This window comes from Budorcas taxicolor, chromosome 17 (genome assembly GCF_023091745.1).
Source record: "Budorcas taxicolor isolate Tak-1 chromosome 17, Takin1.1, whole genome shotgun sequence".
Taxonomy (NCBI): Eukaryota; Metazoa; Chordata; class Mammalia; order Artiodactyla; family Bovidae; genus Budorcas; species Budorcas taxicolor.
Genome location: NC_068926.1, coordinates 32,774,193 through 32,802,079, shown reverse-complemented (window position 1 = coordinate 32,802,079; position 27,887 = coordinate 32,774,193). Strand labels below are relative to the sequence as shown.

Below are 27,887 nucleotides of genomic sequence, written 5' to 3'. Positions count from 1 at the left end.
TTTACCAGCTGAGCCACAAGGGAAGCCCAAAAATACTGGAGTGCGTAGCCTATCCCATCTCCAGCAGATCTTCCTGACCCAGGAATCAAACCAGGGTCTCTTGCATTGCAGAATTTTCTTTACCAACTGAGCTAGCGGGGAAGCACTTTCTTAATTATTTCAAATAATTATGGACTTCTGATGAGGATATTTCAAGGAAAGTTAGTATTTGCAACCTATCTGAATACCACGTATGAACAGCATGATTGTTTAGCTTTAGTCACACTAAGAAGTATTGATAGGAGTGAAGAGAGAAAGAAAAGATATGTATAATTTTCTTCCCCCAAAGACTGAGAGTTGATTTTAAAGGGGAAAATGCAGAGTGTTTCTTAAAACAAGATGTGAACTTCTTTATTTTCCCTGGACATTAGTTGCCAATACCTAAACCTTTCAGGAAGAAATTTTATACTATGTCATCTGTGTGTCAGGCAGCACTTCATGGCTGAAAGACAGTGCCAATCTGAACAATTCTTCACTGGTGCACAAATCTGGGAATTTAGAAGACAGTTGATCTGTGGACCTATTCTGTTCTAAACTCCTAGGTGATCATTTAAAATCAGTTACTATCAATAAGTCAAATCATCTTTCTTGGCTTTTCTTTTCCTATAAATAATTCACAGCTTTCTCTAGGGTATTTTCTGGGATGTTATATATAAAGGTTCTGATTCTTTTGGAAGGCTTATTTGAGTGGATTCTTGATGTACAATTTAACTGGTATTTTGCAAACATATGCAGCATTCATATATTGTTCCTTTTCTTTCTTGTAGGTAGAAATAACACTTCAAGATATCAATGACAATCCACCAGTGTTCCCAACAGACATGCTGGATCTCACAGTGGAGGAGAATATCGGAGATGGTTCTAAGATTATGCAGCTGACAGCCATGGATGCTGATGAGGTAGCTCTGACCTTGTCTCTGACTTTTTGAAACATAATTTTCCAGTGATCTATCAAATTTCTACTGTATGTTGACAACACTTGTTAACTAATAATTAAGGCTAAGCATTGAGTGCTCTTTTCCAAAGGACATTAATTCTTGAAATGTGACATAAGAATGCTAAGATAGAGACTGTCTAGAGGCAACTTTCCTTTGAACAGCAATTAATAACTCAGTTAATTGCTGGTACATCTTAGATTCATTAGCCAAATTATTTTAATTTTTCAAAAGATAAAAAATATTTGCAGAAATATCTTATTTTTAATGCCCCATCGGTCCCATTTGCTATCTTATAGCATATATAGCTAAGAATTTATTTTTATTTGTATTTGAAAAAAGCAAATTATTGAAAATTAAAACAAATATAAGACAACTTTGAAAGTTTTCATTTAACTTGCATATATGCATGTGTGCAGGCTAAGTCTCTTCAGTCGTGTCTAATTCTGTGTGACCCTATGGACTGTAACCTGCCAGGCTCTTCTGTGCATGGGGATTCTCTAGGCGAGAATACTGGAGTAGGTTGCCATGGCCCCCTCCAAGGGATCGTCTCTACCCAGGGATTGAATCCACATCTCTTATGTCTCCTGCATTGGCAGATGGCTTCTTTACCACTAGCGCCACCTGGAAAGCCCCACATATATACATATATGCAAACATAAAGTGTATAACTTAGTAATAGCCTTATATATTTTAAGGAAATTATCTAGGAAGCCAATGAATTTTGAATTCCATTAATAAACAGAAATTCGTTTTCTAGCAGTCAACTGATTTTGGGGGGCACAATTTAGATTTCTGTCTCCCATGTTTATGTTTAAAGTTTAAAGCAATCATCATGCTCCAAACAGCATGACAACTTATATAATTTGTAATTTATATTTTTCCCATTATAAAAAACACATCACTTGTTTTCTCCTCCTTGCTAGGTAAAGCTTTTAGTTAATTTCTAGAATTTTGGAAAGAGGAATAATGTTCCCATACACTAGTAGCCCATTTCCCTTTTTGCTAAGCCCCAAACAGATAATTTAATTTCCTTACCCTAATTAAAGCTCCAGAAGGATATGAAAACTTGATTTTTGGCTTATTTAACTTAAAAAGGGTGAATAATTCAATAATAGACTAATTTTAACAGCCAGTAGAATATAATGACTTAGTCATTTATCAGTCAGTTTAGTTCAGTCACTCAGTGTGTCTGACTCTTTGCGACCCCATGGACTGCAGCATGGCAGGCCTCCCTGTCTACCACCAACTCCTGGAGTTTACTCAAACTCATGTCCATTGAGTCAGTGATGCCATCCAACCATCTCATCCTCTGTTGTCCCCTTCTCCTCACGCTTTCAATCTTTCCCAGCATCCAGTCTTTTCAAATGAGTAAGCTCTTTACATCAGGTGGCCAAAGTACTGGAGTTTCAGCTTTAGCATCAGTCCTTCCAATGAACACCCAGGACTGATCTCCTTTAGGATGGACTGGTTGGATCTCCTAGCAGTCCAAGGGACTCTCATGAGTCTTCTCCAACACCACAGTTCAAAAGCATCAATTCCTTGGCACTCAGCCTTCTTTTTAGTCCAACTCTCACATCCATACATGACTACTGGAAAAACCACAACTTTGACTAAATGGACTTTTGTTGACAAAGTAATGTCTCTGCTTTTTAATATACTGTCTAGGTTGGTCATAACTTTCCTTTCAAGGAGTAAGCATCTTTTAATTTCATGGTTGCAGCCATCATCTGCAGTGATTTTGGAGCACAAAAAATAAAGTCAGTCACTATTTCCACTGTTCCCCATCTATTTGCCATGAAATGATGGTACCGGATGCCATGATCTTAATTTTCTGAAAGTTGAGTTTTAAGCCAACTTATTCACTCTCCTCTTTTACTTTCATCAAGAAGCTCTTTAGTTCTTCACTTTCTGCCATAAGGGTGTTGTCATCTGCATATCTGAGGTTATTGATATTTATCCTGGCAATCTTGATTCCAGCTTGTACTTCCTCCATTAGTCATTTATACATTTTGCCAAAGTGTAATTTAGGAAAAGGAAACAAAATAAAACAAGTACATTTAAGTAATTGTAGTTTTCTATTAAAAAGATTTTGTGTTTTATGTTTAGTACTTTCTAGGCAATTTTATGTAGAGGAAAATTTATTCCAAACTTTAGCTACCATTAAAAGAGTTGTATGTAGAATATTTGTATTATTACTGTTACATATGAAATATCATCAGCTATAATTTAGTAAATGCTGCTGAGATTTTCTTAAATCTCATCATTGGTCATATATATTTGGATAGCTTAATTCATAAATTTTTTAATCTTTTATTTAGCAAAAAGCTAAAAAACAAAAGAAAAGCTCATGGAATTACTATAAGCTCATGCAAATGATACATCAATTAGAGCAGTTGCTACAACTATTTGATGTATAATTTGCATGAGCTTATAGTAATTACATGAGCTTCTTTGTTTTTTAGCTTTTTGCTAAATAAAAGATAATGAAAGTTTATGATATTCTCTGTGGGAACAGAACAAGTAAAACTCATTTATTTCAAGTGATTTATTCAAGGCAGAAAATAATAATCACATTAATTATAATATACATATTCTAGTGAAATGCACTACCCTCTTCAGTTCAGTTCAAATCAGTTCAGTCACTCATTCATGTCTGACTCTTTGCGACCCCATGAATTGCAGCACACCAGGCCTCACTATCCATCACCAACTCCCAGAGTTCACTCAAACTCACGTCCATTGAGTCGGTTATGCCATCCAGCCATCTCATCCTCTGTCGTCCCCTTCACCTCTTGCCCCCAATCCCTCCCAGCATCAGAGTCTTTTCAAATGAGTCAACTCTTCGCGTGAGGTGGCCAAAGTACTGGAGTTTCAGCTTTTGCATCATTCCTTCCAAAGAACACCCAGGACTGATCTCCTTCAGAATGGACTGGTTGGATCTCCTTTCAGTCCAAGGGACTCTCAAGAGTCTTCTCCAACACCACAGTTCAAAAGCATCAATTCTTTGGTGCTCAGCTTTCTTCAGAGTCCAACTCTCACATCCATACATGACTACTAGAAAAACCATAGCCTTGACTAGATGGACCTTTGTTGGCAAAGTAATGTCTCTGCTTTTGAATATGCTATCTAGGTTGGTGATAACTTTCCTTCCAAGGAGTAAGCGTCTTTTAATTTCATGGCTGCAATCACCATCTTCAGTGATTTTGGAGCCCAAGAAGATAAAGTCTGACACTGTTTCTACTGTTTCCCCATCTGTTTCCCATGAAGTAATGGGACCAGATGCCATGATCTTCATTTTCTGAATGTTAAGCTTTAAGCCAACTTTTTTACTCTCCTTTTTCACTTTCATCAAGAGGCTTTTTAGTTCCTCTTCACTTTCTGCCATAAGGGTGGTGTCATCTGCATATCTGAGGTTATTGATATTTCTCCCAGCAATCTTGATTCCAGCTTGTGCTTCTTCCAGCCCAGCATTTCTCGTGTACTCTGCATATAAGTTAAATAAGCAGGGTGACAATATACAGCCTTGACGTACTCCTTTTCCTATTTGGAACCAGTCTGTTGTTCCATGTGCAGTTCTAACTATTGCTTCCTGACCTGCATACAGATTTCTCAAGAGGCAGGTCAGGTGGTCTGGTATGCCCATCTCTCTCAGAATTTTCCAGTTTATTGTGATCCACACAGTGAAAGGCTTTGGCATAGTCAATAAAGCAGAAATAGATGTTTTTCTGGAACTCTCTTGCTTTTTCGATGATCCAGCGGATATTGGCAATTTGATCTCTGGTTCCTCTGCCTTTTCTAAAACTGGTTTGAACATCTGGAAGTTCACAGTTCACATACTGCTGAAGACTGGCTTGGAGAATTTTGAGCACTACTCTCTTAAGAATTATTATTTGGTCCTCAACTTTATTATTATTATATTTAATAATTACATATATATGTTTATATATGCATTATGTATTATCTATAATTATATTATATATTATATATCATAATTATATGTTATATAATTTATATAATATATAATTGTATATTAGATATATAATATACATTATATATGCATTATATATAATATTTTATATATTATATACAATGTATATATAATACATATATTAATAATGTAATATACAAGATCATATGATTATAATGTTATAAGTATATAATATGCATTATATATTACAGATTTTATAAATATAATATACAATGTATTATTTGATTATAAATATATAAAATATACAATATAATATATAATAATTTCATTATATATAATTTATTATTCAGTGATTATTTGAAAGAAATGCCCACATTCAACCTTTATTATAATATTATGCAAATTCTGTTATTATTTTACTTTCCTCCTTACTTTTTCTCTTTTTAAAATGTGACAAAGAAGGGTTAATACAAATGCAATGCTGCGTGTATGTTTATTTTTCTCTCCGTGACTTTTCTGTGTGTGTGTGTGTGTGTGTGTGTGTGTGTGTACATGTGCACCTGCATACACTTGCATTGTCTTCAAGTTTATGTTTTGAGATGTGGTTATATTTAGTATGAGATTTGAAGAAGGCTGGGAAGGTCATTACGTCTCTAGGTATTTACATCAACACGATTTTAGTGTACTTTGTTTTATTTCTATTGAATTTCCCTTTTCAAGTTAAAAAAACTGTATCTATGCCAGTGTTATCACTTAGACATTCTGGGTTTGTGTTTTTTTTTTGTTTGTTGTAAGTACTAAATGTAAGGTGATGATATCTAGGATGTGCAAGAAGTACATTTGAGCTGAGACAGTGGGAAGTTAAAGAGGCACAAAGGAGCAAAACTATAAAACAGGAACAGTCTAGGGAAAAGGAAGGAAAACTGTTTGCAATTCAAGGAAGGAGTGGTAGAAATCACCACCACGTATTTTGTAATAGGACCTGTATATGGGGGCGGGGAGAGTGAAGGTGAAAGGGGAAAAAGACAGTAGAGGCTGGAAGGAAGGAAGTAGTTTCACCTGGAACTTTAAAGAAAAGAAGGACATTTTTGTAGAAGTGCTTTGGCACTATTATTTTTAAAAGATTAAGCTCATGAGATCCTTTTCTCCTTCTTGACTATGTTTTTTTTTTTAACTTTTTAGTGATGTTTTAATGACTACAGACTATGTCCACTCCTGACATGAGGAACCAACATTTCTTTGGCTGTATGCCAAGTGGAATGGCTACCTAGGCTTCCTAGGACATTCAGAATTATTGGCTGTTTCCTTTTTTGAGTGGTTTACAATAAATTATTATTAATGTTTTTAGATAAACCTTTTATCTTCTATTCTGTTCTCAGCTCCTTACCTCTAGGTTAAATTTGAAAATATGTATGTACATGTTTGAAATGATTTCTCTCTTACCAAATCATGGTTCTGTCTTCTTTCTTCATCTAGTTTTGAGTAGGAATCAATGTTGAAATGCAAGGAGTTTCTTTTACTTTGTGGCCAGCATTAACCCAGCTATCTTGCAGGTTGATTTTGAAACATTAATAGAATTCTTTAAAACACTAAGATTACATAGGTCATCAGCAAGTCCACATATTATGTAGTTTATATACTTTTCCTTAATTACTAAATCAAACATAAAATATTAGTATGTTAGAAAGCCTGTAGTAGGTCACTGAAGAATAACACCTGGTAAAGGAATCTGAAAGCAATATGTACATATTAAGCATTATTTCAATATCATTTGAAACATATGTTGGATCAAGATAGACATCTCTCAGAAGCACATGATTGTCTGTCTCTTGTTTCCTTTGATAAACGAATTATTATGCTTATAATGGGCCAGGACACTCAAGCTTTATTCCATGGTACCATACTTGCTTTAGAAACTACTACTTAAGATTATAAAATGCATTTACAATTTATAGCTATTTACTTTTAGAATTCCTTCCATGTACTTTTGTCTCTGTGGTTCCTCAGGAGAGTAGAATGTTTTTAAACAGCATTATTTCCACTGTGCTACAGCTGAAATATGATATTTGTTTCTTGTAGCATTGCTGATACTGCATATTTAGGATACTAAATAAATAAATAGACTTTTCAAAAGACCTCATTAAATCATTACTCTTGGCCATGCATTTTCAGACATTCACTGGAACTACTAATGCACCGCATCAGCTGATTTTGAAAGTGAAAAATTATGGTTTATCAACAGTCTGATGCCTTTGCTTTTCTGTTCAGAAGAATTATCATAAGTTCAGGAGTATTAATTATTATAGTCATTTTGTAGATGGGATAGTTCTAAGTTTTGAACCATGTATAAAATAGCTTGAAATATGGTTTTGCATCTTGGCTTTCCCCTAATTTCCAAATTCCATTTTAATAGTTCAGAATTGAGTGTAGCTGTTTTTCTCTGGACTGTTTCACCAGAATAGTGGAATTCCTTGTGAAATAGAACAAAAAGTACAGAATGTGGTTAGATTCAAAGTCTAAAATTCTTATTGAATGTTTTTGTTAAACCATACAATTACAATAAATACAGTAGATGGTCTATGTACACCTGAATATACAAGATAAATGTGCATAGTATGTTAAATCTAGCTGTCATTACTAAATTAAAATGTGCTTTGAGGATTTCACATTACTAACTTTTAAGTTTGGTTTAGGGAATGCAGTACAAATATAGCAAATACCTCTAAACATAAATTTTGAAAGAGTATTTTTGCCTTTGTTAGCAGTCATGCCCTTATATATTTAATCTTGAGAATAAAGCATATTTAATCTATGATGGAAAAGATATATGGAAACTTCAGATTCTGTAGTTTCCCAGCATGTCAGCTGCAGAGCATCAATTCTTCGGTGCTTAGCCTTCTTCACAGTCCAACTCTCACATCCATACATGACCACAGGAAAAACCATACCCTTGACTAGATGGACCTTAGTCGGCAAAGTAATGTCTCTGCTTTTGAATATACTATCTAGGTTGGTCATAACTTTTCTTCCAAGGAGTAAGCGTCTTTTAATTTTATGGCTGCAGTCACCATCTGCAGTGATTTTGCATATCTAAATCAAACTGTTCATTATTTCAATAATATATAAATAAGTTTATAAGAGATTTTTTGAATACTATAAAGTTACCATCCCTCATTGTCAAATCTAGATGGTGATTATAATTTTAATTTGCCTTCAGTTCAGTTCAGTTCACTTCAGTTGCTCAGTAGTGTCCGACTCTTTGCGACCCCATGAATCACAGCACACTAGGCCTCCCTGTCCATTACCAACTCCCGGAGTTCACTCAGACTCACGTCCGTCGAGTCAGTGATGCCATCCAGCCATCTCATCCTCTGTTGTCCTCTTCTCCTCCTGCCCTCAGTCCATCCCAGAATCAGACTCTTTTGACTCTGCTAAAATCTACTCTTTCTGAAACCTTCCCTTTAACCTCTATGGCAAGCTGTCCTCTGGGTCTCCAAGGTTCCTTCTCCTTCCCTCAGTCGCTTCCCTTACTTCCCACTCTTTCAATATGATATTCAGTCTTTATGCTGCTGTACCTTTTACTATCTATTCTCATATAAATCATCAACAAATCTTCTGGCTTCAACTGTGAGCCACATATATTGACCTTCAAATAGTTTTATCAAACCCTTTTTCAAATCTCTGACCACACATCCATTCCTATGGTTATAACCATTGCCACATAACCATTTCTACAAAGCTATCCTTCACTCTTAACATACCATACATAAAATTATAAAATTTCAATGCATAATGTCTCCTGCATCCAAGCAGACCTTATCCTGAGATGTCTTCAGCAAGAACATTCTCCTAATTCCTAGCCAAAGTAATTTGAAAATTTTTTTCTTTCTCTTTCACTTTTATGCCCATTGCATAGAGTTGATAAAAGAAAGAAATGAGAATAAAGAGAATGTTGAACAACTGAGAGCTATCATTAGTTACTTCTGTATCCAATAACCCATCAGATCTTACTAATTTGTTCTGTGTATATTATGTTTGGTACACAATGATTGAAAGTCTCACTTCTGGGGCAAGATAACCAGGGTTCAGATTTCTTTGTCTCAGTTTCCCTATCTTCAAAATGGGGATAATAATAGTGCTTACACAACTGGATTGCTTTTAAGTATCAAATCAATTAGTGCCCATGAAGTGATGTGCTCGGAGCAGTGCTTAGCACTCAATAAACACTTAATAAATGTTCTATTTTTCTTTTCCATTCCTTCAGCCAAATTCCTAGTTTATACTTCAGATCTTGAGTGCTACAGTTCAAAGATCTGAGTGAACACAAGAATGCATCTCTGCTTTCATTTTACAGAACAGGGGCTTGGAACCAGAAAATAATGCAGATTATATAGAGTTTCCTCTTGAGGAAATGAAGTCCTAGTCTCCTGGGGCCAAAATCTACTCTCTCACTCCTTCTCTGGCCTCTCTTCTTTCTAGTCCATGTTATACCATCAAGAGCCTTAAAAGATTGTTTCCAGTTAAAACAAGATCAGTGGTATCTTGGTCATACAGTTCGATATGTGTTGTAACTGAGATTCTCCAATGTATGTGCTGGACTGTGCTTAGTCGCTCAGTTGTGTCCAGCTCTTTGCTACCTCATGGACTGTAGCCTGCCAAATTCCTCTGTCCATGGGGATTCTCCAGGCAAGAATACTGGAGTGGATTGCCACGCCTTCCTCCAGGGGATCTTTCCAGCCGAGGTCTTCGCATTGCAGGCAAATTCTTTACTATCTGAGCCACCAGGGAAGTCCAAAGGTACCTGAAGTGGGTTCCCGTGCCCTTCTCCAGGGGAACTCCTTGACACAGGATCAAACCGGGATCTCCTGCATTGCAGGTGGATTCTTTACCAGCTAAGCCCCTATCCAATCTATACCCATAATCTAATATTTTAGCTCATTTTTCCTTCTTTTGTTCTACATTAAAACTCTCCACACTGGACTTCCCAGGTGGTACAGTGGATAAGAATCTACCTGCCACTGCAGGGAACATGGGTTTGATCCCTGGTCCAGGAGGATTCCACATGCCGTGGAGCAAGTAAGCCCGTGCACCACAGCTACTGAGCCCAAACCCTAGAGCCCGCAAACCACAACTTCTGAGCCCATCTGCAACTCCTAAAGCCAGTGGGCCTAGAAGCTGTGCTCCACATCAGGAGAAGCCACCGCAATGAGAAGCCTGTGCACTGCAACAAAGAGTGGCCCCACCTGCTGCAGCTAGAGAAAGGCTGCATAAAGCAAGGAAGACCCAGTGCAACCAAAAGTATATAAAATACATAAATTAGTTAATTAATTAAACAAACAAATCTCTTCACACTAGCAAACTTGTCAAAGTAATCCCTCTCCTTGGTTTTTATAGTGCGCATTGTAAGCTTCCATTTGTGCTGTGCTGTGCTTAGTTGTTCAGTTTTGTCCGGCTCCTTGCAACCCCATGGACTTTGCAACCCCATCAGGCTCCTCTGCTATGGGAATTCTCAAAGCAAGAATGCTGGAGTGGGTTGTCATGCCCTCCTCCAGGGGATCTTTCCAACCCAGGGGTCGAACCCAGGTATCCCGCATTGCAGGCAGATTCTTTACTGTCTGAGCCACCAGGGAAGTCCAAGCTTCCATTTAGCGCTTGCTTAATTTAATTACCTTCTCATGCTGAACCAGAGAAACATGAGCTCAGAGTCAGACAAACTAGGGTTTGAAATCCACTCACGCCAAGTATAACCTGGGTAAGTTAAGTACCATCTCCAAACTTCGCATCTTCTTTTGAGAAATAGTGTCTCCCAGTGAAAAAAAGTGAAAGTGAAGTGGCTCAGTCGTGTTGACTCTTTTCAACCCCATGGACTATATCCTACCAGGCTCCTCCATCAGTCCATGGGATTTTCCAGGCAAGAATTCTGGAGTGCATTGCCATTTCCTTCTCCAGGGGGATCTTCCTGATCCAGGGATTAAACCCTGGTCTTCCGCATTGTAGGCAGACGCTTTTACTGTCTGAGCCACCAGGGAAGCATGACCTAAAGCAAGATAATGCATACACAGTGCTGTACCTGGGCCTGGCAAACCTCTGGATAATACTATTATCATCATTTGTATTTTCCACAGTGACAGTCTGACCCCTTTCTATGATATATTTTAAGAATTTATATGTGTGTGTGTGTGTGTGTGTGTGTGTGTGCTGTGCTTAGTTGCTCAATCATGTCCAATACTTTGTGACCCTATAGACCATAACCAGCCAGCCTCCTCTGTCCATGGGATTCTCCAGGCTAGAATACTGGAGTGGGTTACTATTCTCTCACATACACACATATATATGGGCTTTCCAAGTGACTCAAGTCTTAAAGAATCCACCTGCCAGTGTGGGAGAGACAGGAGATGCTGGTTCGATCCCTGAGTCAGGAAGATTCCCTAGAGGAGGAAATGGCAACCCACTCCAGTATTCTTGCCTGAAAAATCCCATGCACAGAAGACCCTGGCAGGTTGCAGTCCACAGGGTTGCAGAGTCAGACCCGACTGAGCATGCATAGAGCACACACACATGCGTGCACACACACACACACACACACACACACATTTTGAAGGCTGAGATTCGCTGTGTTATTTAATGAAATGAATAGTGAAAGACTATTTAGTTAACTACACTGGACTGTTACTATTTGAAATATTACAGTATCATATGAAATTAAACCCTGGAGCCTCACTTTGTCAAGTATACATTCAGCACAAGGAGCAGCACTTTTACTGTTCTGCTTCCAGCAGTTCCGATTCTGCTCTCTTTTCCCTAGGGTGCAAATGCTCTTGTCACATATACGATCATCAGTGGAGCCGATGACAGCTTCCGAATTGACCCTGAATCTGGAGATCTGATAGCTACCAAGAGACTGGACAGAGAACGTCGTTCCAAATATTCCTTGCTTGTTCGTGCGGATGATGGTCTTCAGTCCTCGGATATGAGAATAAATATTACTGTCAGTGATGTGAATGACCACACACCCAAGTTCTCCCGGCCTGTGTACTCTTTTGACATCCCAGAAGACACAACCCCAGGTAGGTGGCACACTTTGAAGTATATTTTGCAAGGGTCACCTTTGACTACAGTTACACGGACTAGGTTTTGGCTGCTCTAAAATTGTGACTAGTATGTGCTACTGGGTATAAACATTGGATTTTTAAATATTTTAATTAACTGTCTTTGCTACAATTCCCAAACAAATTTCCAGACTTTTGAGAGCAAATGAGATAAGCTAACCATCTGACTTCTTAATTACAGATATTTGTTTCTGAAAGTATCTGTGACATGCATTGTTAAGTTTCCTGGCAACCGCAGTTTTGATACTGTTTTTTCACTGTAAGGATGTCTGATGTGATTATGTTCCTGAGCTTAGAAAGCAAAAAAAAAGCACAGGAAAACCTGTGAATACTCGTTACAATATTTACTAGCTGTGTGAACCAGGGCAATTAATTAATTTCTCTTAGCTTCAATTCCTTCTGTATATGGAAACAATAATTCTTGTTAGGATAAAACATGTATGAGTTTGCTAACATGCGGCTTGAGGATTAGCAGATGCTGAATAAATGTTAGTAGAATAGGAATCCTGAATTTTCACCTTGCTTCTTTGAATATACTATGTTGTGACTGTTGCATGTGAGTACTCAATATCCCTGTTTCTGGTATGTGTTGACTTCATTTCCACTATTAGAAATTCTTATCTAAAACTGAAATTATATTTTGAATTATATTTGAATGAGTTTGTAAAATAAGGCATATGTTTTAGAAACTCATTTGACAAAGAAATGAAACATTTAGAGAGGACTAAAATCTCACTGCAGTCAGTTCACCAAGATGAATTGTTCATGTCCTTCATGAAATTCCCGTCACATTTCTTTCTCACCTCATTTCTAGCAGTGGTCATATAAGCTGTTCAGTGGTATCCCCTTAGCATAATTCTGTATTATTGCTTGGAATTGCCAGTTCCTGACACTAGCAGTGGGCCCCAATATATGTTCACTGAATTCATCAATATGTTCATGAATTGGTAGGTAGAAAAATAATGTCAGAAGTTGTGTTCACTTCCCAGAACATTTACATTGCAACATAAGATCTACTGGCTTCCAAGGTGGCACAGGGATAAAGGATACGCCTGTCAATGCAGGAGACTCCAGGGACATAGGTTCAATCCCTGGGTTGGGAAGATCTCCTGGACTAGGAAATGGAAACCCACTCCAGTATTCTTGCCAGGAAAATTCCATGGATAGAGGAGCCTGGTGGGCTACAGTCCATGAGGTTGCAAAGAGTCAGACATGACTGAGCGACTGAGCGTCCACACACACACACACACATAAAATCTACTGGATATTTGGGAAAGTTGGCATCCATGTTAATGTAGAAATCTACAGAGTGTTGTTTTCATTATATTTTCGTAGTGATTCTAGTTAAAATATTTTACTGTACAAATAAATGTTTTGGTATCATATATAGTCTCTTAGCAATACCCTGTCCCATTAATTTTAGATTCTCAATTTATTCTAGGTTCTTTGGTAGCAGCTATTTTGGCTACAGATGATGACTCTGGTGTGAATGGAGAAATTACATATATTGTGAGTGAAGATGATGAAGATGGCATATTTTTCCTGAATCCAGTTACTGGAGTCTTTAATTTGACTCGAATGTTGGATTATGAAGCACAGCAATATTATATCCTCACTGTTCGGGCTGAAGATGGTGGGGGACAATTTACTACCATCAGGGTTTACTTCAACATACTAGATGTAAATGATAATCCACCCATTTTCAGCTTGAATTCATACAGCACATCTTTAATGGAGAATCTACCTCTAGGATCTACTGTTCTTGTGTTTAATGTTACCGATGCAGATGATGGTATGTACTTTATTTTGCATACTTAAAGTTTATTAAACATTAATCATTAGATTTATGTCATATTTATTTACTGTGTGCAGCTGTCACAAAATTGCATTTTGTAAATATAGATCCAAAGTTGAGGAATAGATTTATAATTTAACTATAGAGGATTAAAAGACTAAGGGTTTTATTAGTTAAGTTCTTTTTCATAACACTTACACAGCATACATTGTGTGCATCTTATAAGCTTTATAAATTTATCTTCCTTTATTCTCTCTAAATGTGTGACACCACTGCAGTTAAGCAATGTAGAAGTCATAAAGCAGCTTTTTGGCTGGTTTTCTTCAGATAACTATTTGCTTACATATATTCTTTTAACATAAAAAGGATAAAATGTGGATGCTAAAGGAAAACCAAATCTCAAAAAATACTTCAGAATGCATGATTAGTTTTGTATTTCTGACCGAAAATGGCTCAGAGTATCTCAGCAAGCTTTCATGCTTTGACTCAAAGGACGGTCTCAGATCTCTTTAATTTTTATGCTACATAATCTAGTTGAGATTTTAAATTAAGTCTAGACTTTACAATGTTTGATATTTGTTTGATTTTTATTTATTTGAAAAACTTTGAAGTATGACTCCCTTGGAGACTTATTTTGTAAATACACATACCAGATAATATAGCCTTTAGAGGTAACATTGTACAGATTGTCAATCTTTGTTCAGAAAGCTAATACCTTGTTTTTCCTTCCATTGGATGCAGCTAAATGTTCATTTAGTTAAGAAAACAAGGGACAGTATTTTAAGAGGAAACCAGTCTCTAGCCCAAGGATATGCCTCGTGGCATAGGCATATCAACCTTAATTTAGAATTTCCTGGTTCTTGCTGACTTAAATGATTTATGTGATCTCAGAGTACCATTCATCCCATTCTGCTCTATACTTAGTTTCCTTTCGAGAGTGTCTAGAATCGCCACTTACAAAGATATGAGAGGCAGAGCACAGTATTTCTATATATCTTTCAATTCATGAAATAGAAAATGCTTTCTTTAGAATTCATTAAGTGCATTTTGAAGTTTTCCTCTCTTATTTAAGCATAGTTAATAATGAAAACATAAATATTCCTAAAATAGAAGTGCCTATTTTAGGTACCACAAATTGCTAATAATATTAAAAACAACAACTGACAGTTGTCAAATACAGTCATCCCTTGTATCAGCATGGGATTGGTTCCAGGACCTCTGGAAAGTTAGTGAAGTGAAACTGTTAGTTGCTCAGTAGTGTCCGACTCTTTGTGACCCCAAGAACTGTAGCTGCCAGACTCCTCTGTCCATGAGATTCTCTAGGCAAGAATACTGGAGTTGGTAGCCATTCCCTTCTCCAGGGGATTTTCCTGACCCAGGGATCAAATCCCGGTCTCCTGCATTGCAGGGAGATTCTGTATCTCTGAGCCTCTAGGGAAGCCTCATTGATACCAAAATCCAAGATGCTCAAGTCCTTTATATAAAATAGTGTAATATCTGCATACAACCCATGCACATTCACCCATATACTATAAATCATCTCTAGATTACTCACAATACCTACTGCAATATAAATGCTATATAAATAGTTTCCAGAGCACAGAAGATTTAAGTTTTGCTTGAAATTTGGAACTTTTTGGAATTTTTTCCCCTCAAAATATTTTTGGTCTATGTTGGTTGAATCCTTGGATGTGGGACCAGCAAATATGACGGACCACTTGTCCCTAGTATGTAGCCAGTCCTGGCCTAAGAATATGGCACAGTCTATTTCATGTACATCAGCCTAGTTCCGTACATGTAAGTGTCTCCCATTAGACTTTATGCATAGGTGAGGTTAGGTTAATCTTTATTTTGAATGTTGACTTATCTATTATTATAAACTTAATTAGTTTACCTGATCTCTGGATACGAACATTTTTTAATTTGTCCTAACTTTTCTGAAGTGAAGAATTATCTGCCAAGTTTCTTTGTGACTCTAAGCATTAGAGAGAGCCTATTGTATCATAGGATTGTTTGCAGGTCTAGAGTAAATTCCATTTATTCTCAAAACTCAACTGTAGAGAACTGAGAAAATAGCAAATAAGAAACTTCCTTTGTGAAACCTGCTGGAATATTCCATGCAAGCATATTCACAGAAATGTATTAACCATTGACTTCAAGTTACTTTTTATGGATTTTTTTTCCTTTAATTGTGTTAGATAAAAGTTTCAAGCTACATTTTCCCATTGTTTTAGTATTGAATACTTTTATCAGTGTAATTTCCTGCACCTTGACCTAAAATATAGGACACAGTTTCTATTCTCTCTGAATTTCAAGGATCATGATAAGACTGTACAAGGGTAACATTCTTTGTTTAAAACTGCCAACTCAGTTATACTAAATAGCTCCCAACGTGTTTCACAATGTTATTTAGACTTTTCTAATTAAGAATTTAGTTTTAATCTCAGACCAAGAGCTTTCAGAGGAGATAATATTATCATCTAAAATGAAGACATTTTATATGAAAATAAATTTAACATTTTCTGTTACTTATATCTAAATTCTCTAAGTTTAACCTAAAATTTTACATGCATAACCATTTAATAAGAATAAAGCAAATATTTTACTGTGTTCACAAGATAAGTAGCACATGTATTAATCTCAAAGCTTTCATTCATACAGCTAAGAAAGTATTATATTGAGGCAAAGTATGGTGGGTGCTAGGGGTACAGAACCTGTCTGCCAATGCAGGAGACACAAGAGACGTGGGTTAGATCCCTGGGTTGGGAAGATCCCTTGAAGAAGGAAATGGGAACCCACTCCAGTATTGCATGGAAAATTCCATGGACGGAAAGAGGAGCCTGGCAAGCTACAGTCCATGGAGCCGCAAAGAGTCAGATAGGACTGAGCGACTGAGCACACACATTATAAATTGAAGTTTCATGGAAATAGTCTAGCTTTGATAATTATTATATTATCCCAGAAATAAATTCATATACTCTTAAAAATATTGGGGAGTCATAGAGTACTTTGAGAATAAAGTAATTATAATTATTGTTGAATAAATTTACTGATATACACTTGGTATACAATGCAGATCAATTGACCTGTAAATGAGTTTCATATTCCAGTGACCTGATGACCTTGTCGGAACTGCTTCATAAAAGTAAATGCTGTTTGCAAGAGTTCCATGTGTTGCAGCTGTACGATAAGTTGACAAATACTAGTTCATCATAGAAATAATTAGGCATTTATGGACTGTGAATAAATATGCACATTTTGTAACAGAGCCACATACCTACAGTTATGTGCTGTATTTCCTGGAACTAAATTATTCTCAAGACCGAAATAAAAACCAACCAAAAAAAAAAGCTAACACAACCACACACACAATAAAACTGCCAGAAAGAATCATGTAACTAAACCACTTTCAGAACACTGAACATAAATGGTTAGAAATATGAACTGTTCTTAGCTTAAAGATCTAGGGGCTGTAAAAGCCCACTAAATTCAAGTTCTAGCACATATGAATAAATTATAGAATGTTAAAATAATATGTTTACTTATTCATGATTGGGATATTTGATGCAAGGAGTAGGGAGAGAGAATGGCCTGAACTCTTTATTTTTCAGGATAGTATAAAGGTTCAGGGAGAATTTTGAGTCTCAATATGTCTACATGTATTTTCTAGATGTAGAGCACATGTCCAAAGTCACTTAGACATGACAGGAATGAAAAGTCCTTTTCTTGATAGTAAAGTCCATAGAGATGGTTTCTATGACCTATAATTACAGCAGTACAGTTTCAGTTCCTGAGATGAAAGCTATTTCTTAGATTGTGCTGCAATATTTTGTGCAAAACAAGTTGTATTTCTATGTTTATGTTCTCAAAGATAGTGACTGTAATCATTACCAGTTCATTTTTAATGTTATCATCTAATATATTCATCATTATGAATTTAAATATAAAATCACTTTTATCTTTTTCATAATTGTATTTAATATTTATTACTTCCACCACCCACCTACCCAGCAAAGTTTCTCCCGAAAAAGGAGGCTGTCCTGCTGTTTACAACAAGGCTATAAAATCTTGGTATCGTGTTCTCTTTTTGCCTCAGCAGGTTAATTGTTTACTCCAGGAAGTAGAATACACAGTGGACCAGGGGTGTTCCAATCCTAGATTTAATTGCTTGCCTTCCAGTTGATTTACGTAGAAATGTTAGACCATCACTTTGTAGCCATGTGTAGTTTTGTCAGTATTTTAAATTTCGTTTGATCTTGGGCATGAAAGGTTTATATACTTACATAGAAATGCTCATTGGTATTATTTTTATCCAGGTGTCTTCATAACTTTTTCTCAATAATAATTGTGTCTGAATTTGTACCTCCGAGAATAAGAACTAAATATTTACTGACAAAGTTAGCCATAGGAAATGCAAAAAAAATTCTTAAGAGAGTAATTCTATTTAAAAATATATTAAATATATATCACTATATATATATGTATATATATATATATTTAAAATCAAATTACTTTCTCAGTAATATATTTAGTACCAGTTGATGAAGCCTTTTTCTTTTATTTTTTTTTGCATCAGTTGATAGAACTTTTCTTCCCCCAAACTTGTGGAATTTTAAGTCAGAGAGTTGAAGTAGGCTGTTGACCTTGTTCTATCCAGATCTTAAAATTCTCTTTATCTCCTGCTGGCGAATTGACCTGTGGCCTCCATTAGCTTTATTTATTCATATTTTCCCTGATCCTCAGTGTCCTAAGTATTTTGAACTTTATAACCTCTGCTTTGTTCTCTTGTGAGTGGTCTTAAATAAACTGCAAAGATTAAAAGCCACAACTCTTAATGAGGAGAAAACCCCTACCTTTTCAAAGATCTACTCAATCCTTGTTTATCCTAGAAATTTTTGTGAACAAGCCAGTGCCTGAAAGTTATCTCCATAAATAGTTTCCTCTGCATCAACATATAGACAAAGGATATCAGATAAGAAACTATCAAAGCATGGGAAAATAATACTTCTAGCATTAAAAAAAAAAAAAAATAAGCAGGCACTACCTGGTAGGAAAAAAAATTGTATTACTCAACTAAAACTTGCCTTTACAAGGACTTAATGGGTTTCAAGAAGAGGCAGAAGCTAACTGAAGTATCTACAGAATCCTAAGAGAGTATTTTTCAAGAAAAGGGTGATCCACTTGTTCTAGAAGCCTTTTGGCAAAGAGTGGACACATTTTTGACACTTGAATAGTTAAAGTTCATAAATATAGGAGCTATTTGTAAGTAGTTTATATAACTCAATGGATTTTTCATAGCATAAGATCCCAGAGTAGAGCATCTTTATTAAGGATGGATTATCTAGATATAAGATATGTTTCTTAGAAATTCTTCGGCCATCCTATAATTGCCCGCCCAACATGTTTATGATAAAATATAAAAGTACACATGACATTATGGACCAGTGAAGAAAATGTTATTCTGGGGCAGGAAATATAATTTTTTCTTTGTGTTTGCACTGCTTATCTGTAATTTAGCTTTAAATTATTTACTAAACCAATAAGTAGGCTGAGCAATTCTCCACATCATCTCTGTTAGAAAATGGCTACAATCATTTTCTGAAACGATTTATATATGCCTTTTTAAATTAAAATGTGACATATGTTCCTGGGAAAAACTGATAAAACATTATCTAAAAATATCCCAATAATAGTGTGAATCTTTATATTTGGAGTCTTTTATGCATACATTTACTGCTAACATTTTCTTCAAAAATACTTTTAAACCACAGTAAATAAACATAATAAAATTTGAAAGAGAATTATTTTCTCAGAGGTATTAGCCAGACATTTAATAGGAATTAAAAAGTATATATTGGTTCTGCCAAGAAAAGTAAAAGTAGACTTAAAGCATCCATGACTAATGCCATATATCAGAAAATGTTATTATCATTCTCTGAAAATTGGTGTTGGCCTCAATAAATTACTAATGTGATAAATGTTTGGCTAGTAGTAGAGTGTGGCACTGTTAATGTTGAATTCTCAGGAATTATGTGACAGAAATAAAGAAATGTATAGAAAAATTTCCGCTCTCTAGTATATTTTTTTTCCTCTTCACTTTCCTAATTTAGCATTTCAACACCTTGGTAAATAGCCAGCAGTATATAGATCATTTGTTCACCAGATTGTAAACATCTTTTCAAATCAAATGATACCAAGAAAAGAGTTATGGGTTATATATTCCTTGGAAAGAAAATTAACTCTGGCTAAATCATTCATAAGTTTGGCAGCCATGTGTATCAAATACACAAGTTCATATCATGAAATTTTTGGTGCAGTTTAGTTTGCAATCAGCATTTAGTTCAGAAAATTTAATTTTTTCCCCCTTCCATTTCAGGCATCAACTCTCAATTGGCTTACAGTATTGCTTCTGGCGATAGCCTTGGGCAGTTTACAGTCGACAAGAATGGGGTATTGAAAGTTCTAAAACCTTTGGATCGGGAGAGTCAGTCCTTCTACAATCTGGTCGTTCAAGTGCATGACCTGCCACAGCTTCCAGCCTCCAGATTCACAAGCACTGCTCAAATCTCCATTATTTTGCTGGATGTCAATGATAACCCCCCAACCTTTCTTTCCCCTAAATTGACCTACATTCCAGAAAACACACCTATTGATACCATTGTTTTCAAAGCACAAGCAACTGACCCAGACAGCGGCCCAAACAGCTACATTGAGTACACCCTACTGAACCCTTCGGGAAATAAGTTCACTATCGGGACCATCGATGGAGAAGTAAGGCTCACTGGAGAGCTAGACAGAGAGGAGGTTTCCAATTATACTCTCACGGTGGTGGCTACGGACAAGGGTCATCCATCTCTGTCTTCATCTACAGAGGTGGTAGTTATGGTACTTGACATCAACGATAATAACCCTGTTTTTGCACAGGCCATGTATAAAGTGGAGATTAATGAAAATACACTTACTGGAACAGATATAATACAAGTATTTGCAGCAGATGGAGATGAAGGTACAAATGGACAGGTCCGCTATGGCATTGTCGATGGTAATGCCAATCAGGAATTTCGGATCGACTCGGTCACAGGGGCAATCACCGTGGCTAAGCCTTTGGATCGAGAGAAGACCCCTACTTACTCTTTAACTGTTCAGGCAACAGATCGGGGCAGCACTCCCAGAACCGATACCTCGACCGTCAGCATTGTTCTGCTGGATATTAATGATTTTGTCCCCGTATTCGAGCTGTCTCCATATTCTGTAAATGTCCCTGAGAATCTGGGAACATTACCCAGAACAGTTCTTCAGGTAATTATATTTAAATCAAACAAATATTGTGCTTTTTGTAAGACAATTCATTTAATTACAGTGGTCATGCTGCCCCACTCTCTTCCTCATTCTCATCCAAAAACGCTTACTCGCTGATGCACCAGATCTTGAAAAGGACAGCTTTATGAAAATTACACCTAAGGACCTGTTGACTTCCTTGTAGATGAAATATTGTATTTCAATTATATCCTTTTGTGTTTACCTCTGCTGCACACATTTATGCATTTGTGCATTTTTGAATTTTGTTTCACTCTAACAGTTTCTATACATAGTAAGAAAATAAAATGATGTTAAAGTTTGACAACTTTTACAAATGTTGTTCTTCACTCCCTCTTTACAAATCCAACTACCGGGATGGATCTGCTGTTAAAAAAATTTTTGTGAGGTCTTCCAAAAATGCAATGTGTTGATTTTATACCTGGTTGTATACAAATTATATATTGTACACCACGCCATTTTAATATTTTACCTAAAACTTACAAACATGTCTCTGAAACCTTTTAATATTGGTCTGTATGGCTCTACCCTATTATTTTTAATAATACACTTTATTTCATGATATACATTTTGTGAGTATTACTCACATTCATGTCCTATATTGTTTTCTCCTGTAGGTGGTGGCAAGAGATGATGATCAAGGTTCCAACAGCAAACTCTCATATGTTCTATTTGGTGGTAATGAAGACAATGCTTTCACTCTCTCAGCTAGTGGAGAACTTCAAGTAACACAGAGTTTGGACCGTGAAACAAAGGAACATTTTGTCTTGCTGATCACAGCTACAGATTCAGGTAAATCTGTAATAACCTTGTTCGACAGTGAAAAATTTCTTCATAATATATGTAAATGGAAGTACGTTTTTCTACCACCAAACTAAATTTTTTTTTTTTTTTTTGAAATTTACTAATGCTTGGAACTTCAGTAGTATCCACATCATTTTATAGAACATATATCACTTTATGAAATTTATATGTAAATGGTAAGGGTTTGGGCACATTACAAACAAAGCTCTATTCCTATAAGACACAATATATCATTGCCTGGTAGGCTGACACAGTATCTCTGGGGGTGACTCTGTACTCTCCCCCTGGACTGTGGATATTTCAAGTACCTTAGCTTTGAAAACATTCAGATGGTTCTAACTGGTCATGGAGATAAGAGAGTGGGTCCAGAGTTCTGCTTCATTAATCCTGTAGGTTCTGCAAAATCATAAGTAGATATGATAAGCATCTGATGAAGCCCCACAGAACTCCAAAAAGGGTGTCAGTGAGAGCCTGGCTTCTCATTGAGTAGCAGTATAATGAACTATGATAGGGAGAAAGAAAAGCAGTATATATTAGCTCTCGCTGTTTGGAAATAGTAATTGCATAAAATTATAGAGCAAGTAGCATAAAATACAATCTATTCAAAACGTAACATTCCTGTTAACCACTGTTTTGTTTTACACTTGTAATTCAAAGCTGAAACAACTATAATTTGTTAAAGAACCTCTGTGCCTTGAAGAAAGTAGATGTGCTTAAATATGTGTTGAATAAACAAATGAATGAATAAATCATCGATCTTCAAAAGTCTCAGGGAATTATGAGGCATTGACTCTTGCCTGGAAAATCCCATGGACGGAGGAGCCTGGTGGGCTGCAGTCCATGGGGTCGTGAAGAGTCGGACAAGACTGAGCGACTTCACTTTCACTTTTCGCTTTCATGCATTGGAGAAGGAAATGGCAACCCACTCCAGTGTTCTTGCCTGGAGAATTCCAGGGACGGCGGAGCCTGGTGGGCTGCCGTCTATGGGGTCGCACAGAGTTGGACACGACTGAAGCGACTTAGCAGCAGCAGTCCTTATGTAACACTCATTTATAAAAATTGTTAAAACTTACTATTTTAATTATTGAGGAAGTTAGTAATGTTGACATCTCTTTATTAATTTGTTGAAATTGTTTTAAGAACAGGCAGATTTGTTGGAACTTCAAAGGACTGACATTTTTGGTATATGGATATTTATGTAGATGTGTGGCTACTGCTATAGGAGAAGTATTCTGAATTTTCAAATGAGCTGTTTTTGCTGTGGTTGAAATGTTTTTGATGAATATAATTTTTTGATATTTTTGTTATTTGTGGCCAATTTCAGAGTATACAATTTCATGTCACCACTTCATAAAAAAAGGAGATTTGAAGATTAAGAGTCATTATAAATTTATGTTAAGTATGCTAATAATAGTGCCACTGCTTATTTATCAAGATGGCTCTGTCTATATTATTTGCCATTTACTTCATCTCAGACTATTGTTTTGTGAAGGAAAGCACTATTCTCGTTTTTTATTTTTTTAATCCGTGTGAATGACTGTGTTACATTTCATGCAAACTATAAAATCCCAGGCAATGATGAGCAGAATGTGGTGTGGTAACCATATAAAACTTAAACCAAGTTGATCTGAAACATGTTTCATTATATGTGTAGGCAGTACTTCTCAGTCAGTAGATAAACATTTTTATGTGGCAAATGCAGTCACTGCCACATGGCTCAGGTCAATCCGTATTTCAAGAGTCATCTGGAGAAAAGAAAGGATAAAGAGGTGTACAAACTAGTAGAGGGTCAGATATATAGAGGCGAGATTTTATTATGAAAACACCGCAGACTCAGCTGTCCTCTGCAGTTGCGGGATATGTGCAGTCAATTCTAGGCACTCCCAGAAACAGAGTCTTTGTGCAGATCATTTGGGGGAGGAGAAACCAGACCCAGGAATCTGGCTGCTAAGGCATCCGTCATTATAAAACTTGCTGCACAAGATGGTGTGTCACACAAAGGTCATCCCAGGGCGAGGAGCAGATTGTGATTGTGAGAATCAGAGACGCAGTGTAGGGTGACCCTGGATGGACAGGGCAAAACTCATAGAAGTTCTCCATCAGGGGATTTGTGATTTGGAACATTCTAAGTCAAAAGCCATGTCAGAGAAAGAATGTAGACATCTAGACAAGAGTGCATGTTTTCAATCAGATCATTCTGAGAATTTAAAAATCTTTTTGTGCGCCTGTGGAGCCAAGAGGGAGATATTGTGCAGGGGAAGGGAATGGTTGTTTTCTGACATTTGGCAATCGGAGTCATGCAGTTTGCCAGATTTTACAGATATTAACCCATTTCTACACATTACTTTATTATCTCAGAGACTATGGTGTTTTTGTTTCCACTTTACTTACAGTAAACTCCTCAGAGTAACTAAGTAATTTGCTCAGGAGGTGGTGCAGTGGTAAAGAATCCACCTGCCAATGCAGGAGACTCAAGAGATGTGGGTTCAGTCCCTGGGTTGGGAAGATCCCCTGGAGTAGAAAATGGCTAAACTGCTCCAGTATTCTTGCCTGGAAAGTCGCATGGGCAGAAGAGCCTGGAGAGCTACAGTCTATAGGGTTGCAAAGAGTCAGACATGACTGAGCACTCATACACACACACACAAACACACACACACACACAGCCAAGAAGTCGCAGAGTAGGATTCAGACCCTAGTATATCTGACTTCCAAGTTTAGTGTATGTGAAGGTTTTAGTGTTGAGTTAAAGTAAAATTTGAAAAATATATATTAATTTCCAAAATAATTTTATTTGCAAAATAAACCCAATAATTGTCTATATAATATACTGATTAAAAGCTTTAAATTTGAACTGATGGTGATTTAAATTCTGTTTCTCTCAAAATTTTTTTTGTGATTCAGACAAAATCTATCATCTCTTTCAATCTCAGTTTTTTCTCAGTAAAATGGGGATAATAGTAATTACAACGTAGTTTATTACAATGTTTAACTGATACAATATTTGTTAAATATGCCTCAGTTCAGTTCAGTCGCTCAGTCGTGTCCGACTCTTTGCGACCCCATGAAATCGCAGCATGCCAGGCCTCCCTGTCCATCACCATCTCCCGGAGTTCACTCAGACTCATGTCCATCGAGTCCGTGATGCCATCCCGCCATCTCATCCTCTGTCGTCCCCTTCTCCTCCTGACCCCAGTCCCTCCCAGCATCAGAGTCTTTTCCAATGAGTCAACTCTTCGCATGAGGTGGCCAAAGTACTGGAGCTTCAGCTTTAGCATCATTCCTTCCAAAGAAATCCCAGGGTTGATCTCCTTCAGAATGGACTGGTTGGATCTCCTTGCAGTCCAAGGGACTCTCAAGAGTCTTCTCCAACACCACAGTTCAAACATATCAATTCTTCGGCGCTCAGCCTTCTTCACAGTTCAACTCTCACATCCATATATGTATGTATGGATACATACAAGTAGGTGTATGGAGATCCTTTAATATGAATCACATATAAAGCAATCAGAAATTGTGAGGTATGTTGGACTAGATGTTTCTAAAATTATTAAAACTCATGTGTAACCATAATTTTATATCCAGTTCCTTTTTGTACTTCCAGTGTCGTCAATATCCACTTGTGTAGAACAGTGAGAGCTTCATATATCAGGCTTCAGAATTTGCAGTTTTATATTCCAGGAATGAAGTCTCTGACACAGGATTTAAAATACTTATTCACTGCTGTGATTTAAAAGTCAAATTAGTAGATGACATGAGAAAATTCAGAAAAATATGGCAGCTTTTAAGTCCCAGATGCCAGGTTATTCTCGAATTGGCAGTGTTCTGAGAACCAGGAAAATATCAAAGTGTTCTAAACAGGAAAAAAAAAATTGACAGTTTTATTCCTTAGCTCACAAATCATTTTTCCTTTGCTCTTTTGAAATTCTTACCTGATGGCAACCCAAAGATGGGTCAAGTTTGGCAATATGGCAGCAATTGAAGCAGCAGCTTATTTTTATCAGCAGACCTCTAAATCTTTGAATGTTTGTGGAGAAGATATTAGCATTCCACTTGCATCGTATTTTTATTTACTGACTGCATGGCTGTAGAGTAGCACATCTGGAAGCTCTCTAAGGACTCCTGTCCACTGCTTAAAATGAATACAACCACACTATCCTATATGTGTGGGACCAAGTGTTGCATTGTTAAATAACGAAACCAGGACAGAGGGCAACAATTCGACCTCACTTTTTTTTTTTTCTCCCATAGGATTTACTTACTAAAGATTAATTCAAAGAGGTGAGGCTAAAACTCAATTAAAGATAATATTTTGTTCAACTGATACAATAAAAAGTATGGACGTTCTGCCTTCAGTCCAAATTACTCAGTGTTATTTCTTCTAGAAATATGTACCAAGTAGACACTCCCAGGAGGCTAAGGCTTCACCCAGGTGCAGTCATGAAAGTACTGCAGAGAACCCAGTACCTGTGGTTCATCCTAAGAGGAGAGCTGGCCCTAAAGCAGTTATTGTCCTTCTCATATTTGGACACTCGGTTCCCAAAGATCCTTCCTTCCAAAATTTTTCCTTACCATTTTCTCATAAGTGCAATAAATTAAGTAATATGTTTTAAATACCGTAAGTAGCAGGGAATTATCAGGGAACTCAGAGCTTTATATTTCCAAAAAATTAATCCTAAGAATTAATTTACAAAATGTAAGTATATTATAAAGGTAAACACATAGCTTTGTGGTTAAAAAGAGGTTCGAATTCCATCTCTGACAATTTTTAGGTATGTGACCTTGAAGAAGTTACCTTTGAGTGTGTGTGCTCAGTTGCCCAGTTGTGTCTGACTCTTTGTGACCCTTTGAACTATAGCCCACCAGACTCCTCTGTCCATGGGATTTTCTGGGCAAGAATACTGGAGTGGGTTGCCATTTCCTTCTGCAGGTGATCTTCCTGACTAAGGGATCGAATCCACATCTACATTGGAAGGCAGTTACCTTTATATTGCTATCTATTTGACAGAAACACTAATTCCTACATGAAAAATGTATTAGCAGGAATAAATGTTGAAATGATTCATTTTAGCTGCTCATATTAATCAGCACATTTGTTGGACATCTTAAGCTTCAGTTCAGTTCAGTCGCTCAGTCGTGTCCGACTCTTTGCGACCCCATGAATTGCGGCATGCCAGGCCTCCCTGTCCATCCCCATCTCCCGGAGTTCACTCAAACTCACATTCATCAGAGGAACCAGAGATCAAATTGCCAACATCTTAAGCTTAGTAAGGCCAAATAAAATTTCTGACTTTTATGCTTCTCCATAAGTTGTTCTCTGTCCCCGGTTTCACAACTGCTCAAGGCAAACTTTGTTCAACAAGTCCATTGACAACTAGACTCTGACTCACAAAATGTGCTGATTGATCCAATTTTCAAAATCTCCATTACCACCACCTTAGTCTGTGTGGATGTGTGCTTGCTAAGTCACTTCAGTCATGTCTGACTCTTTGTGACCCTATGGACCGTAGCCCACCAGGCTCCTTGGTCCATGGGATTCTCTAGGCAAGAACACTGGAGTGTGTTGCCATGCCCTCCTCCATGGGACCTTCCCCACACAGGGATTGAACCTGCATCTCTTATGTCTCCTGCATTGGTAGGCAGGTTCTTTAACACTAGCGCCACCTGGGAAGCCCCCCACTTTAGTCCATGCCAGGGCAAATATGATAGCTTTCTAACTGACTTTCTCCCCCACAGTATGCTCTCCAACAAGCAGCTCATGAACCTTAAAGCCATAAAAAATGATTATGCCCTGTTGCTTAATTAAAACCATTTGGTGATTTCCAAGAATAAAAACTAAATTTCTTACCATTGACCACATGGCATTAAATGACCTTGCCTCTGTCTACTATCTGACCCCTCTGTCATCATCTGCTGCTGCCTTCCTTTATTATGTTCCACCATTGGTCATTCAGTTCAGT

The 27,887-nt window shown here is 36.9% G+C and overlaps 1 protein-coding gene across 1 annotated transcript in view; it reads left to right on the top strand.

Moving 5' to 3' along the window:
- Positions 1-27,887, top strand: part of FAT4 (FAT atypical cadherin 4) — a 184,200-nt gene that overhangs the window by 86,211 nt on the left and 70,102 nt on the right. Inside the window, exons 2-6 of the mRNA XM_052654811.1 lie at positions 807-938; positions 11,711-11,972; positions 13,456-13,806; positions 20,186-21,108; positions 21,744-21,918. Coding sequence (XP_052510771.1) covers positions 807-938; positions 11,711-11,972; positions 13,456-13,806; positions 20,186-21,108; positions 21,744-21,918 — 1,843 coding nt within the window. The remainder of the gene's footprint in view (positions 1-806; positions 939-11,710; positions 11,973-13,455; positions 13,807-20,185; positions 21,109-21,743; positions 21,919-27,887) is intronic.